Source organism: Ammospiza caudacuta, chromosome 6, assembly GCF_027887145.1.
Source record: "Ammospiza caudacuta isolate bAmmCau1 chromosome 6, bAmmCau1.pri, whole genome shotgun sequence".
Classification (NCBI taxonomy): domain Eukaryota; kingdom Metazoa; phylum Chordata; class Aves; order Passeriformes; family Passerellidae; genus Ammospiza; species Ammospiza caudacuta.
In genome coordinates this window covers 18,482,776-18,496,394 of record NC_080598.1, presented here as the reverse complement: position 1 = coordinate 18,496,394, position 13,619 = coordinate 18,482,776, and the positions used below count along the sequence as shown (strand labels likewise).

The 13,619-nt window shown below is 44.6% G+C and overlaps 2 protein-coding genes across 10 annotated transcripts in view; both read right to left on the bottom strand.

Annotated features, from left to right (window-relative positions):
* Positions 1–1,657: 1,657 nt before the first annotated feature.
* On the bottom strand, positions 1,658–8,334 carry LOC131559191 (tumor necrosis factor receptor superfamily member 23-like). Of its 3 annotated transcripts, none has more exons than XM_058807468.1 (9): positions 8,287–8,334; positions 6,856–6,946; positions 5,986–6,117; positions 5,736–5,847; positions 5,073–5,137; positions 4,341–4,445; positions 3,352–3,386; positions 3,210–3,260; positions 1,658–2,241 (listed from the first exon to the last, which is right to left on the bottom strand). In XM_058807468.1, exons 1-9 carry the CDS (start codon positions 8,332–8,334, stop codon positions 2,146–2,148), a joined length of 735 nt encoding a protein of 244 aa, XP_058663451.1. In that variant the 3' UTR covers positions 1,658–2,145. The 3 variants fall into 3 exon arrangements, with proteins under 3 accessions (XP_058663451.1, XP_058663449.1, XP_058663450.1); XM_058807466.1 differs by lacking the exon at positions 8,287–8,334 and adding an exon at positions 7,814–7,985; XM_058807467.1 differs by lacking the exons at positions 3,210–3,260; positions 8,287–8,334 and adding an exon at positions 7,814–7,995.
* A 1,597-nt stretch (positions 8,335–9,931) lies between these two features.
* The window catches only part of OSBPL5 (oxysterol binding protein like 5), a 172,816-nt gene continuing 169,128 nt past the window's right edge, over positions 9,932–13,619 (bottom strand). For all 7 annotated transcript variants that reach the window (XM_058806208.1, XM_058806211.1, XM_058806209.1 and 4 more), the window contains 3 exons: positions 12,905–13,022; positions 12,225–12,327; positions 9,932–11,263 (listed from right to left, as the gene is read on the bottom strand). In XM_058806208.1, coding sequence (XP_058662191.1) covers positions 11,128–11,263; positions 12,225–12,327; positions 12,905–13,022 — 357 coding nt within the window. In that variant the 3' untranslated portion in view covers positions 9,932–11,127. The remainder of the gene's footprint in view (positions 11,264–12,224; positions 12,328–12,904; positions 13,023–13,619) is intronic.

The window sequence follows — 13,619 nt, the reverse complement described above, 5'->3', positions numbered from 1 at the left end:
TTTGCCTCACAACCGTCGCAAGGACACACACCAAGATGCTGAAGACCCTGACTGGAGTTCTGGCCTGGCTGAGGTGGGTGCTTGCCAAGGGATTGTTCACAGGTGTGCTTGCTGTGTCACCACAGTACACTGCTTTGGGCAGGGCCTGACAAGGAGCAGCTCACTGTGTACACTTACACCTGCTGCACAGTACCCAGTCATCACAATAGCCCCTGGATTTCCCCACCTCTTGGCCAGATGCCACCCGCTTTGGAGGAGGACTGACTTTCTGGGGTAACTTTGGTGATCCCCCACGGAAGATCCCTCATATGCCACACGATCACCATCAAGGATGGAGATTGAAGCCCCCCCCAAGGACTGAGACCCTTAAAATTCTAACACAGGGGTGCTGGCCTGTCTGAAGCAGGATGTCTGCCAGGTGTTGCCTACAGGCGTGTTTGCTGGACCAAGACTGGTTTCCCATAGGACCCAGTCCTGAAAAATGGGTCCTGCTCACTGCTGGGACTGAATTATTCTGTTCAGAACTGGACTGTCTGTACTTGTTCTCAACAACTTATTCTCCACTGTCCTGTACCTGTTCCCTCGACATAAGACTATAAAAGACCCAAAGACTTTGAGATTCTCCCCAACGTGACAAGATGGATCTATTGGCTGGACCATGAGGATTTTGTCTCTCTGTTGGCAGCTAGTCCCCCCCTTCTTTTTCTCTCTCTATCCTTTATCTAATCTTTCTAATCCTTCTATCACATTTGCTAAGGACATTCAATAAAAGGTGCATTTGTTTTGATTAATACTGAGAGTCCCCTGCTGTGTGCCTTTTGTACTCTGAGATTAGTAAAACAAACCATCACAACCCCCGCTTGTACTAGCAGATGGTGACAAAATGGTTTCAGAGCCTGACTCTCCACCTCCCTGGCTGTTCTGCACCCACTAGACTGCAGGGTAAGGCACACAAGCTGCCTCCACAACAACCACAGGAAACTTCTCCTAATGTTCTTACTGATGTGGATTGCTGCTTGCTCCTCTCTAGGTACAGAAGACAGGTACTGCTCCTAAGACAGGAGGGAATTAAACTGCCTTGCTGCACCTGAGATGACTTAACAGCACCAGGGGCCCCAAGGCTATTGCTGTGTCAAGGCTGATGCTCAGAATTGTTGCCAAGTAGCCTGTCAGCTCCATGGCAGTGCACTACCTTGTCTGTGGCTGGATTAGCTCTCCTGGTGGGTTCACAAACTATAATCAGTTGAAAGAAGCAGGTGAGCACCCATGTACATGGCATAGTTTTTGTGAGGGGAGAAGGAGGGAAGCCATCAAGAAAGGCTCCCTTCATTTCTGGCATTACCAATTCATTAAACAAGCATAGCCAGGGAGTACAGCACCAGGTCAGCATGACCAGTACAAGCACAAAGCAGAGTAGCATGTCTCATGTGACAGGTAGTGCTAAAGCTGGCAAGATTTAGGAGTATTTGTTTATATGTGGAAAATGAGGATGAGGAGTTACTGTTCTGCCCCTGAGACTTGTGTTTATTAAGGTACAAGCCCTTTGTAAGCATAAGCCAGCATGCTTTCTGTTTGCACAGTGACAGTGACCCACAGGTGACACCACCCCATGACCAACATGCATAAGTGGGGATGTGAGGCGGAGCCCCCCTACATATGACACAGATAGTTGCACATCATTCTCACTGAAACACTTTCTGTTTATGGGTATAAGCACATTATAGAAGTTGATCTTATTTATACAGGATAATTCTTAAACAGGAAAACAAATGACTGAAAGAGCACTGTCTTTTGTTTCAAAACCCAGCATCAGCTATTCAAGTATCAGCAGCTGTTGGGGGCATTAGAGCTGTATGAATTCACTGGTTCTTTGGGAGGGAGCGTGTGTGGGTGCCAAAATACTCAGCCTCAGGACTGCATCAGTGGAATTCTCCTTAGCAAAGAAGCTCTTACAGAAGCATGAGCACTCCAAGTGCAAGACTTTGCATCTGCCTGTGACAGCTCTTAGATGAGAGACAAGTGGCACCATGCACCAATTTGTAACTGCATCATTCTGCAACTATTTTATTGAAATTAAAGACATGTTATATTTGCTATTCCTATGCTACAGCATTTTTTCACCAGGTTTTTTGTCATGTTTCTTCATCAGCTTCTATAAATAGGTGAAGTGCTGCAAATCTGGCCAGGGTACAACCCAACAAAAAACCTGGGGTGTTTCACATATTTGAGCCACTTATGGACCTTAAAAAAGAAAAAGAGCAGAGTTTATGGTGAGCCTTTGAATATCTCTTTCAATTCAGTTTCTTCAGTCTTCAAGTATTTTTGACATAATTAAAATGCATTTAATTACTCAAAATGTCTACTTAGTAACATTAGACAAGAGTGCATACACTGGGTGGGTAATGCATTGGTGAGGGACAAGAGAAGCTCCAGGGAGAAAAAAAAAAGTGCTGTACACACACTGAGAACAGTATGGATATTCTTCCTAGTTGCTCATCAAGACTAACACTTGTTTTGTAAAACTAAGACTGAGCTCATTTTTGCCTTGTGGTGCTGGTAGTGATGTAGTTTCTAACTAGAGAAGTTAAAGCCAGCTTGTATTTACTTCATCCAGCCTTGTGTTTGTCTTGCAGAATGCTGGACTAGCAATAGGTTTTTTAGACTCAAACAGTAAAGTTCTGAAATGGCATTTGGATGCCAGGGTATACCCAGCTTCAAGCTGGAACTAACGCCAGCAGCCAGTCTCAGCTGGATAAACCCTTTTCAGGGATGTACTTTGAGACTGGCATGCTCTGAGCCCCAAACTCCTCCTCTTTTGGGACTGCTTAGGACCAAGAATTCAGACTGTCAGGTCCTGGTCTGTAGCTTGTGACATGAGCCCAGAGGCAGGAAGACTCAATCGCTTAGTGGATCAGGAGTGGTTAAGTCTTATGAACTAATAATTTGTAGTCACAGTGCCGTGAGAGCTGGAACACCACCATGCTGCAACACCAAACAATAGCTGCCATCACATGGGAAGCAGCAAAAAATAAATTAATTGGATCAAGGTATCACTTGGAGACAGTCTGAAGTGAAAACTTGCAGCTAGTCCAAGTTTTTTCCCCACTTCCAAAGCATCCTGGTCACAGGCTCTGAAGTGTTTTCCAGTATTGACAAGGAGACACCAACAGCTATTGAATGCATCAGACACTTGCTAATTGATTTCTGACCTTGCATGAATCACAACTTGTTGCATCACAGGAACACATCCTAGCAGAGATCTACAGTGAGACAAACATTGAGAGCTGTGTGTCAGGTACAATTAGGCTGCAAACAATTAGAGATTAAACACTGGGTCCATCACATACTTACCAGACACCCCTCTATATCTTTAACAGTTACAGCAGCTGAAAAAAAAAAAAGTGTCTGAGCAATTTTTAAGAATTGCAGCAACTTAAACATGGCTGAAATCCCACAAGACTTATACACAATAGAAACTTTGTAACACAGCCAAAGCTTTTAAAAGCCATTTAGTTTCTTTGACCGGTCATATATTTCATCCCAGTACAACCCTTAGCAACAACACAAATACTGTGCCTTAATACTGCTTAGCATAATGAAGACTACAAGATGCTGTTTGACTTTTAAGCCATTTCATCCTCTACTCCAGCTTTTGTTTCTCAGAATTTTCGTAGGCTATTGCAATACAGAAGGCAGAAATTGTCTTTACTGCAATACAATCAGTAAGACATGATTTAAACAAACCCAGCACTTAAGATTCATAATAGCTTTCAGTATTATTTTAACCATGCTAGTAGCAAAAATACTTTGGAACAATAGTAGAAATAGAAGTTTCCAAGGAAAACAGCTCAGTTTCCACTACAAAATAAATTCACATAGTACTTACCAACTTGAATATTCACATTAAGAGGTTCAAATTACTAAAGGGAACCAATTTGTACCAAAAAAATCTCCACAACCAAACACAATGAAAGGAATTAGTGATCTAATTAGCTGCTACTTTTTGCCCCATGCACCTGAACCCCTACACAGGTTTTTCCTCTTTGCCAATGCAAGGCAAGTTGATTGGAGAAGTCCTTTTTAAGGACCTTATGATAATCTTGCTTTGAAGCAGAGGCATCTGTCAGCAAGATAAGAAAACTCATAGTTAAGGATTATGCATTTTATTTACCAAGCAAAACTACTCTTCCACTTTACTCATTTGCTAATTTCAATCACACAAACTAAACTAGAGCTTAAACAGGTCCCTTGTAAAGCAACACAAGAACCAGGGACAGCCCTAGTGCATGCTTTGCCCAGCTGTGGAAAGCAAATTTCATGGATAATAATCAAGCAGTTACCTTTATCACACTTCAGCTTTTTAACAAGAACAACAATGACGACAACGAGGAAGACCAAAGCAGCCAATGCAAGCACCGGAATAAACCAATCATGAGCTTCCTTCACTGCAAAGTAAGGAAAAAAAAAAATAGTACTGAAACTGTCCCCCCAAAAGATATTCCTTGCTGTCCTAGAGAAAAGCCTAAGCCCAGAACTAATACAATAACCCAGACAATTTGTCCTGGGACTCTTATGGACACATTGCCCTGAACACGTGAGCACTTGTTTGCACTGCACATCGTGCTCCCAAAGGCATCAGGGAACTCTGCAGAGAGCTGCAATGCAAATTCCACAAGGTTTTATGGAGAGACACTTAAGGGGAAACGAGTACGCAAAAGAGGATAGCTAGCTTTGGGTGCTGTAGCATGGACAGTGAGCATTCCTAGCAGAAGAGGAACCCACTCCAGGCACAGTAAACATCTTCACACTACCCAGAACTTTCAACTGGGTCACCCTTGCAACTTGAAGAACCCTGGCAACACATGTAGCTTTTCACCAAGTGAAACTCAAGGTGGTTTACCCCAACAACCCCTTTGAGAACTTGTCTTTAGCAAATAACTCCCAGACTAAAAGGCAGCTGCTCTTAAGTACATTACAGCAGTTGAAACCACTGCTTTACAGACTACTCTGGTGTTATTAGCCTGAAGCCACGGACCCAACAAACCAAGGTGAGTGGGATTTGTGTAACAGACCTTGATTAGTTAAGCCTAGTTCCATGGTATCAGTGGAATTCATGATTTCTTTCCCGTCCAGATGCCTGAAGTGGAGGGTAACAGAACATTGTATCAACATTTCCAGATCAGTACACAGCTCTGTCCAGGCATGATTCTTTTTCAGACAGAGCTCAGAACTATGAATGGAACATGCATAAACTCTGATAGAGGTGTACCTTTAAACAATCCAAAACAAAACTGCAAGATAAAATAAAAGCAAAGCAGATAAAATTGACCTATGTTAGCATCTAAGTGGAGGGGGAAAAAAAAAACCAAGCCACAGAGTATAGGCATTATTCATGCATGGTTAGTTGCCTTCAACATGTAGTTCTACATACTAAAATTTTAAGCTGGGTGCTAGAAAATTCATTCAAATATATGTTTCTGTGGAAATACCAACTTGAAGACATGAAAAATGCCAATTTACAGCCATAAGCAACAAGCACAATCATGCTCAAGTCCACGTCTTTCTAGGTCTCAACATCACAGGTTTTGACACCTAAAATTTAAATGCATGAATAATGCCATTTGGCTTCAGGGCAATTATTTACAGCCTGATGACATGTGTTAACTATTGGTACAGACTGGGCCACAACTCTAACATTCCCCAGAAGGAAAATAGCAACTTATTCTCAAACTTACTCTTGACTGATTCTCCGACATATTTCACAGCCCTCATCTTCACAGAAATACCCTGGTTTGCACTGGCATTCAGCATTCTGTGTCAGGGTACAGGGTCTCAGAGTTATCTGACCTAAAAATAAGTTAGCAAGTGGAAAGATTATACTCAGGCCATAAAGGCGATTTACTTTTAAGTTCAATATGCCCAGTGAAGACCAGGTTTTTCACATTAAAGAGGGGGAAAATTTTAAGGTTTCATAAGGTTTGGTACCTTCTTTGCACTGTCTGCAAGCCAAGCAGTGCTCCAAGCCATTGGCATGGGCAGTAAAGCTTTTTCCTTCCTTGCAAGGGTCACATTTTCCTTGCAAATGTGAAGTATTGCAGTGATCAGCAACAAAGGTACCTGTGGAAGAAGAGAACTGGCAGCAGCAGCAATCTTGGGATCTTTTGACAGACAAAGGGCTAAACCTAGATATTACAACACAAATTTCTGAGAAAGGTTCAACTCTTCCTTGCAAATCAATCACATGCCACACAAACCAATAGGCACAGGAGAGTCAGGAGGCACATTTGCAATTTGCCACTCAGACAGGGAGAGGTGCAAAACGAGGTGTCCAGCAAGGCAGGAAGGATGAGTCACTGCAGCAGGCAGGGAGCCTGTGGATGGTGCCATTGCTGAAGGAAAGGGGCAAGCCCAGGGAGAGTTGCTTTCAATAAACTTTTTTTTCTCCTTTGTGTGAATCCTACCTAAAAGCACCAGTAAGCTTCTGATAATAATGAGAGGTTTCTTCTCAGTGCAAAACTTGTTAGCTCTGCACACACTGAGCAAGGAGAGGAGAGCAAAACCATACTGAAGCTTTGCCTACAGACACAGAAATATCAGAATTCTCCTAGGCTTGTTCTTTGTGTTAACTAAATCAATTAACTTCAAAAACTTTATCCTCAACCACAAGCAAAGGCATCCTGGCTTGATGCCAAAGCACCTCTCCCAGTCACCACCTGTTGCTATAAGGGGCTCCACTTCAAAATGGAGCCCAGCCTTTACAGCACCAAGAAGTCCTCACGGCTCCAACCAGGCTCACACTTTCCCAGCACGCAATGTAGGAAGCAATTGCTATCAGCTGTAACTGCTCAGTCTTACCTGCTTCACAAAACACACAGCAGTGATCTTGATGGGAGTACTCTCTCTCCCCACAGTTCGCTCGGGCTCTAGGCATCGTCAGTAGCACAACCTACAGCGGAGGCAAACAGGCCTTTTGAGTGAGTCATCCTGCATGGACATGATAACTATCTTGGGGAGATTAACTTGTAAAGACGTGGAAACACATTCAGAAATTTATGGGAAGCCACAGAGGAAACCCAAACTAATTTCTGCTAAGTGCTGCTCACAGCAGTAATTGCGATCACAAAGCTGGGGTTAAGGCAGCACCGTGCTGCAGTTGATGGGCTTTAGGCAACTGTTGCCACACGTTCCTGCCTCCACATAAACTTTTGTTTTCTTTCCACTATTTCACTACAGTTGAACTGCAGACGCCAAAGTTTTTGCGGTGTGCAAGGGATTAGTTTCTTCCTTCGCCCATCCTTTTAATTAATCAGAATCAGTGCTAGTCTCGCTCCCGCAAAATTGAGGAAACGCCCCACAGACTCCTCGGACACGTCTCATTGGCTCGAATCTTAGGCAGAAGTCGAGTCATTAGCAATACTACAGGAGCATCGGGAATGATTTTTTTTAAGAGGCAGAAAGGTGCAGACCGTGCACTACTGGGCAGGGTTCCCCTGCAGCCTCTCAGTGCCGGTATATCCAAGCGCTTCCAGAGAGGCGAGCGCACGCCCGGCCCCGCTGAGTCACCTCCTGAGCGGTCTCGCAGACGGAGAGAAATCTTCTAGAGCCTAGAGCAACAGCGGGAGGGGGGAAGAGCAGGCCAGCACGCCGAGCTCCCCAGCACTATCATCAGCGGGCATCGTCTCAGCTAAAACCAAGAGGGTCCCGCTCTTTAAACTCTCTCCTCGGTAGACTGAAAATCTTCCCCCTAACTGTGGGGGGTGAGAAATCTCCCAGTTTCACACTTAAACAACCCGAGGAGTATTAAAGAACTCACTCCTGACTTGTAACTCTTATTTTTCCTCTGAGGAGAGAGGGAAGGGCAGCAGCGAGTGCGATACGAACAGATAGGGAGATGCGGTACATTCCTTGAGGGCGCTGGGTTCATGCCAGCGGCGCTGCCGTAACTTTCCCTAGACATCAAACACGAACAAAAAGCTCGAAAAAGTTACCAAAGTCTCTTAAAGAAGAAAAGTACAGAAAAACCCAAAGGCTCCTTCACGCTAGAGCAGGAGGAAGACTTTTTCCGCCTCAAAAGCCAGGATTTAAGTTCTGGCTGCGGACGGCTGCGAGCCGCCACTCGCGGCAGGCAGGTGCGGGGCAGAGAGCCCCAGCTCCCATGGCACTTAGCAGCAGTGGGACATAGAGCCCCAGCTCCCATGGCACTTAGCAGCAGTGGGACATAGAGCCCCAGCTCCCATGGCACTTAGCAGCAGTGGGACATAGAGCCCCAGCTCCCACGGCACTTACCAGCAGCAGCAGCCCCGCCGCTCGCCCGGCTCCCATGATGGTGCCCATTGCTCTGGGCTCGTCCCGTGCCGCCGCCGCCTCTTATTCCGGTGCGGGGGTGGGGAAGGCGGGGGCAGGCGGGGCACGGGCTCTCGGGCCGTCCTGCTCACTCCGGCAGAAGGTGGAGTTAATTGCCGCAGGTGCTGAAGGGCTGTCCACCCTGATCACAAAAGCAGCGGGAAAGGCTGTGAGGAGAAATTTCCCAATATGGCGCAAACAAAGTGCATAACTGGGCTTTTCTCACGTTTCTCCTCAGTAGTTGTTCTTCCCCAGAAAAATAACGTTTCTGGCCATGATTTTCCTCAAGAATACTTTTCTTTTCCCATGTGCATGTAGGAACATTCACCTCCAGACTGTTCAAACTGGATTAAAATTAATCACACAAGGATTCATAGGCTGTTCCTTTTTGGATTAATTTTTAATCCTCTGTGACAGCAGCCCTTAAATGTTGGAAACTCTTCCTCTGCTGACGCTGAATTAACTTGTTGATAGTTTCTTTCACTGAACTGCTGCTCTTGTGGTAACAATGTTTATTTTACTCAACTGCAGTTACAAGTCCTAGTGCAATCCCTGTGGGTGCTTAGTTTGGTAAAACAGAAATAATTCAAACAATTTCCTGCATTCATATTTACACCTACTGAAGGCTTTCTGCTCACCACTGCTTCTCTTTGGTTCTGGGCTTGGGCTGTTTGGGTTTTTTCTGTTGTTGTTTGGTAACCATTTCCCAAAACTGGGATACAGTTGTACCCAAGGGATGCAAACAGCCCTACTCCTATCCTTAACTCAAAACACATGCTCCAAAACCAGGATGAGAGTGATGAGGAAGGCTGTGCTGACAGGCCAGAGATGTGCTGACTTGCTGAAGCATTCAAAGGAGATTAGTGCATTTGTTTGCACAGCTTTACATCCAAACACTTGGATACATCCAAACAGCAGCAAACACTTTGGAGCCGCATAGGGAACTTTGCACAGCCTGGAAAGCAGAGGCAGTGCCCTCTCACTGAGTTTTACACCACATGTGGCATGGGTCTGACTTCCTCAGAAAGAGTGACTAGGATGACATCCTTCAAAAAGGCACCCAATCTGCGTCAATAATGTTGATATTCTCCAAGGTTGTTTCCTCAAGGATGAAGGATGCTTTGGTTTTCTGGAGACTTTTGCTAATAACAAAGCCACTCTCACCCCTTAACATTTGTGATCAGTTTCCTGAACGTCAGCTTACAGATGCTGGCTCTTACCCTGCCTGTTCATATCAGAGAGGTGCAGTTCTCTCTGTGGAACAATTATTCCCTATCCTCAAGTCCTTGATATAAAGGTTTCCTAAGTCCAAGATAAGTTTGTACATTTGCATGTACAAAAGTGAAAATCATGGGAACCACTTCGCTTTCTGTGGAAGTTGCTACAATAAGAAGACAATTTCAGACAATTTCTGACAATTTCAGCCAGAGTGGTATCAAACTGCTATTGCCATTCTAACTTATGGCCCAGGTCTGATATTCTTAGAGGCAATTTCCCGCAGATTTTCATCTAGAAAGTAATTTACTTTTAAAATACTATCAAACACAAACCCAAAAATAATTTGTCAGATAGACTGCCACTGAAAGTTGTGTGTAGTTTTATTTCAACATATCAAGCACAAACAGGTTTCCCCTAACTGGGGAATATGACAAGGAATGTACTTAAAAATTTGGAAACATTTACATTGAAAGATAGCCCAGACTGGCACCACCACTAAGTATTTTAAGGCTGTATATATAGCAGTACTTACCACTTGGAACTACTTCAGGCCAGAAAAGAAAGGCTTAGTATTGTCTGCAGTCTACAGAAAATATTGCAAATCTTTAAAAAATGGTGTAAAATAGGAAGACTATTAACAGGGTTGAACAATGCAGTGGCAAAACCCTCCCTCTTTCCTGACCTTTGACAATAAATGTGCCTAAGACCGAACACACGTACACCTACATTGCTCCCATCCTCCTCACCTATGCTGGGGCAGTGGATTTCTCTCTACAATGCTAGTGTGTGATATTATAAAACAGCCATATAGCAAATAATAACAAGAAGAGTAAGTGACCAGGTTTTACAAACAGGCGTGCGTGTCTGACATCACCCTCAAAGGGCCAGACCCAGGACACCCAGTCAGCTCCGTAATCAGACAAGGAGCTTTCACTGGATACTTCCCATTTCCTAAAGCAGAATGGCTCTAGGAAATTGTGTATATTTACAGTTTCTGTGGAATGGAAAATAAAACACATCCTGAGGTCCCATTCTGCATGGGCTGACTAAACAGATGACTTAATATCCCAGGGCTGGATTTTTTGGACCAACATCAACTCGCTCCTGTAATTAAAGGCAGCCGGACAGGCACCGTGGACAGTTCTTTACAGCTCCCCAACTGCTCTTCCTCACTCCTGGAGCTATGACCCAGGCCACCATGACTTTTCCAAAATGTTGAGGTGATTATCATTTTGGGGTTACCAATACTGCTGGGTAATTATTAATTGCATCAGAAAATGACAAAACATAGAAAACAAATTGCACAATTAAAGCTACATTTGGCTTCAGCATTAAGGCCCATACAGGTTAAGAGGTCCTTGAAGATGTACATGTAAAAGGCAAAAAATTACATAATCTGCAGGAACAAAGTTTTGCAGCTTCCTAGGTCCCTTTTAACCTCGTTTTTCCACTTCCTTCCTCCTCTGCCATGTTGGTTCTAAAGTGCTTTGGTGCCTCGCTGGGCTCCTTGCGCAAGTGGCCCCCTCCTGCAGCCAGTGATCATTATTGCTGCCAAATGTAGTGATTTTATTTGAAGACATAATTGATGAAGAGTTGACACGTAAGAAAGATGCAGAGGAGAAACCAACAGCGAGAGTCCAGGAGGAAGCTTTCCGAAGAGGCCTTCCTGTGGAAGGACTTTTTGTTCAGAGCGCTGAGGTTTCTGCAAAAGAAAGCAACATGATTATTTGTGTGTTGGAGAGAAGTGTGCCTTCACACACGTGTGCACACCACGAACTTCCCCACCAGGAGGGAACCCTGCACTTTGGTGACACCCTCAGGGGTAGAGCAGTGTGCCTCCCCAGACTTTGCCTCCCTTTTTAACAGGAAGATTAGTGTTTCTGGCTGCAGCTGGTTGGCATGGGAAGGGCACAAACCCCAAGAAATCTCTTCATCCAGCACTCACTCATAGCCCTGTGAGTTTTAACCTGTGCCCTAACCTTCCCAAACCTGCCCTGGACACCCCCAGGAGCTGCAGCAAAGCTAACAGCGTATCACCAATGACTCTGGCATCCAGAAGGGGTAGATTTCACGTGGGATCCCACCTCACTGAAGCCTTGGCAGGGCTGGATAATACTCCTCACACAGACAGGAATCAGCAGGGCTCCCTGGAGCTGAACTAGCAGTTAATTCCTCCCCACAGGAGTCTGCAGGGCAAAGCCCACTGTCAGCAGCAGATGTGGTTACTGTTTCCTTCAGATGGCAACCAGCAATTTGTACAAAAAACTGGAAATTAGTGCTTTTCTCCATGGAGCCCAGTTTTTCAGATCACATACCCTGCAAACTGAGGAAGTTCCTAACATGCTGGATCAGAAGGCCACACATTCTGCTTGGCAGAGATTTATTTTTAGCCAGGGCCTGGCCCAGTCCTTTTCAGTCAGGAGTACCTTGAGCTGAGTAACATCCTGAGGGTGATACTTTTTGCTCCGAAAGAGACTGTTAAGGGGAAGTTAACGGTTTCAAGCAGAGTCTGGGTTTGTCTTTGTGGTATAAGTGGTTAGTTTATCTGCAACAACTTGAACTGCAGCTCACAGAGACATTCTAAAGACCACAGTAAAGAGTTAAATGCCACACAGTTATTTTTAACCCATTAAAATCATTGTTTGATGACAGTGAATGGTTACCTGTGTATGTCCTGTTGGGCTTTCTGTACGGATAAGACAGCTGAGTGAATTTCCTTCAGGTGGTTCATTTCTTTCCCACACTGAGCGCACAGGCTTTCAAACCCTGTGGCAAAGCATTGAAGGACAATTATGTTTTGCATCACCATTCTGGTGGTAGGGAAACACAACACAGCAAGTGGGTGGCTGTGAACTAATTGTCACTGCTAGGGGGGACACTTTCAGGAGGAAACATGGGGAGGAGACAGGGAACAGAATCTTCCAGGCAGAAGATCCAGGTCATTCCTGTGACTCTGGGTCAGGGTGCTTCTCAGTCAGCTCTAAGGAAACAATGCTCCTCAGCTCAGGGGAGGAGAGAGGAGTGCTCACACCTGCTCACTCTCTCAAACATTCAAGGTCACCTCTAACAAAGGCAGAGAAAAGAGAGAGAAACACAGCCTGTTTCCTGTGTGTTGATTGGAATGTCACTGTATTTTTCCAGTTTTGCCAGGAGATGGGAAGTCCTTGTTGTAAGGCAGAAACAGCACACACAGAGAACAGAAAAGCAGAACATTCCCTGTGCTGCCTGTGGGCTGTTGGCCCATGCTATTAACTGGGCTGGGAAATGTCTCAGGGCTGGCTCAAGAATTAAAGTACCAACGAAAGAACATTAAAGCTTGACCCAGTGACACCCAGATACTTGCCATCATCATCTGAGAGCTCCTGCACTGACTCTGGCGTTGAACAGCTGCTCTCTGTGTTCTGGCTGTGGTTGGAAGGCTGATCACTGGTTTTGCGGCGCCTGCAGTCTTTGGCAGACCTCTGGATAAAACAGGGATTAGATGTGACTCAGTCTCTATCACATTGAAGAGGTGTGTGATTGCTTTAAACAAAACAATTTGGGGTGCTGGGAAATAAGTGTGAGATTGTGAAGTTTGATTGCTTTCTCAGCAACTCCTAGTAGTGGACTCTGGCAGCTACTTAAGGATATTATACATGTGCTTCATACAGGAGCATTTCCCCAAGTGACAACATTCTTAAGACACCTATCCAAATTATTCTTCTTGTAGTTTTAACTGACACACACTATAGATGAGCCTTACAGTTCCTTTGTTGAATTATGTACCTAACTTGGCCAGGTACGTAAGAGAAAGCTTGAAAAGAAGAAAAAAATTAGAATCAACTTTCCCAGCAATGATTTTTCAGAAGGTGCACAGAGGATCTAAACATCATGGAATTTTTATGCCTAGTTTCTTGATGCACTTTGGGAAGTTTTGCCCTCTCTCTCAGATGAGTAAACCAAACACATTAATTCAAACTTCTCCCTACAGGGTCTGAAAAGCAGTTATGAACTCCAACTTCCCCACTGAATCAGAGACATTCCAGTGTGGGGCATTACAAAAGAAAAGTCTCTGTAGA

Bases quoted from the DNA above. Each gene is read 5' to 3' on its own strand.
- LOC131559191 (XM_058807466.1), bottom strand. From the start codon at position 7,957: ATGTCTAGGGAAAGTTACGGCAGCGCCGCTGGCATGAACCCAGCGCCC. The intron at 5,138-5,735 runs GTAAGTTTGAGA...CCTCCACTTCAG, and splicing joins TGTCGGAGAATCAGTCAAGA to GCATCTGGACGGGAAAGAAA. The intron at 2,242-3,209 runs GTCAGAAATCAA...TTCTTTTTTAAG, and splicing joins CAAGTTGTGATTCATGCAAG to GTCCATAAGTGGCTCAAATA.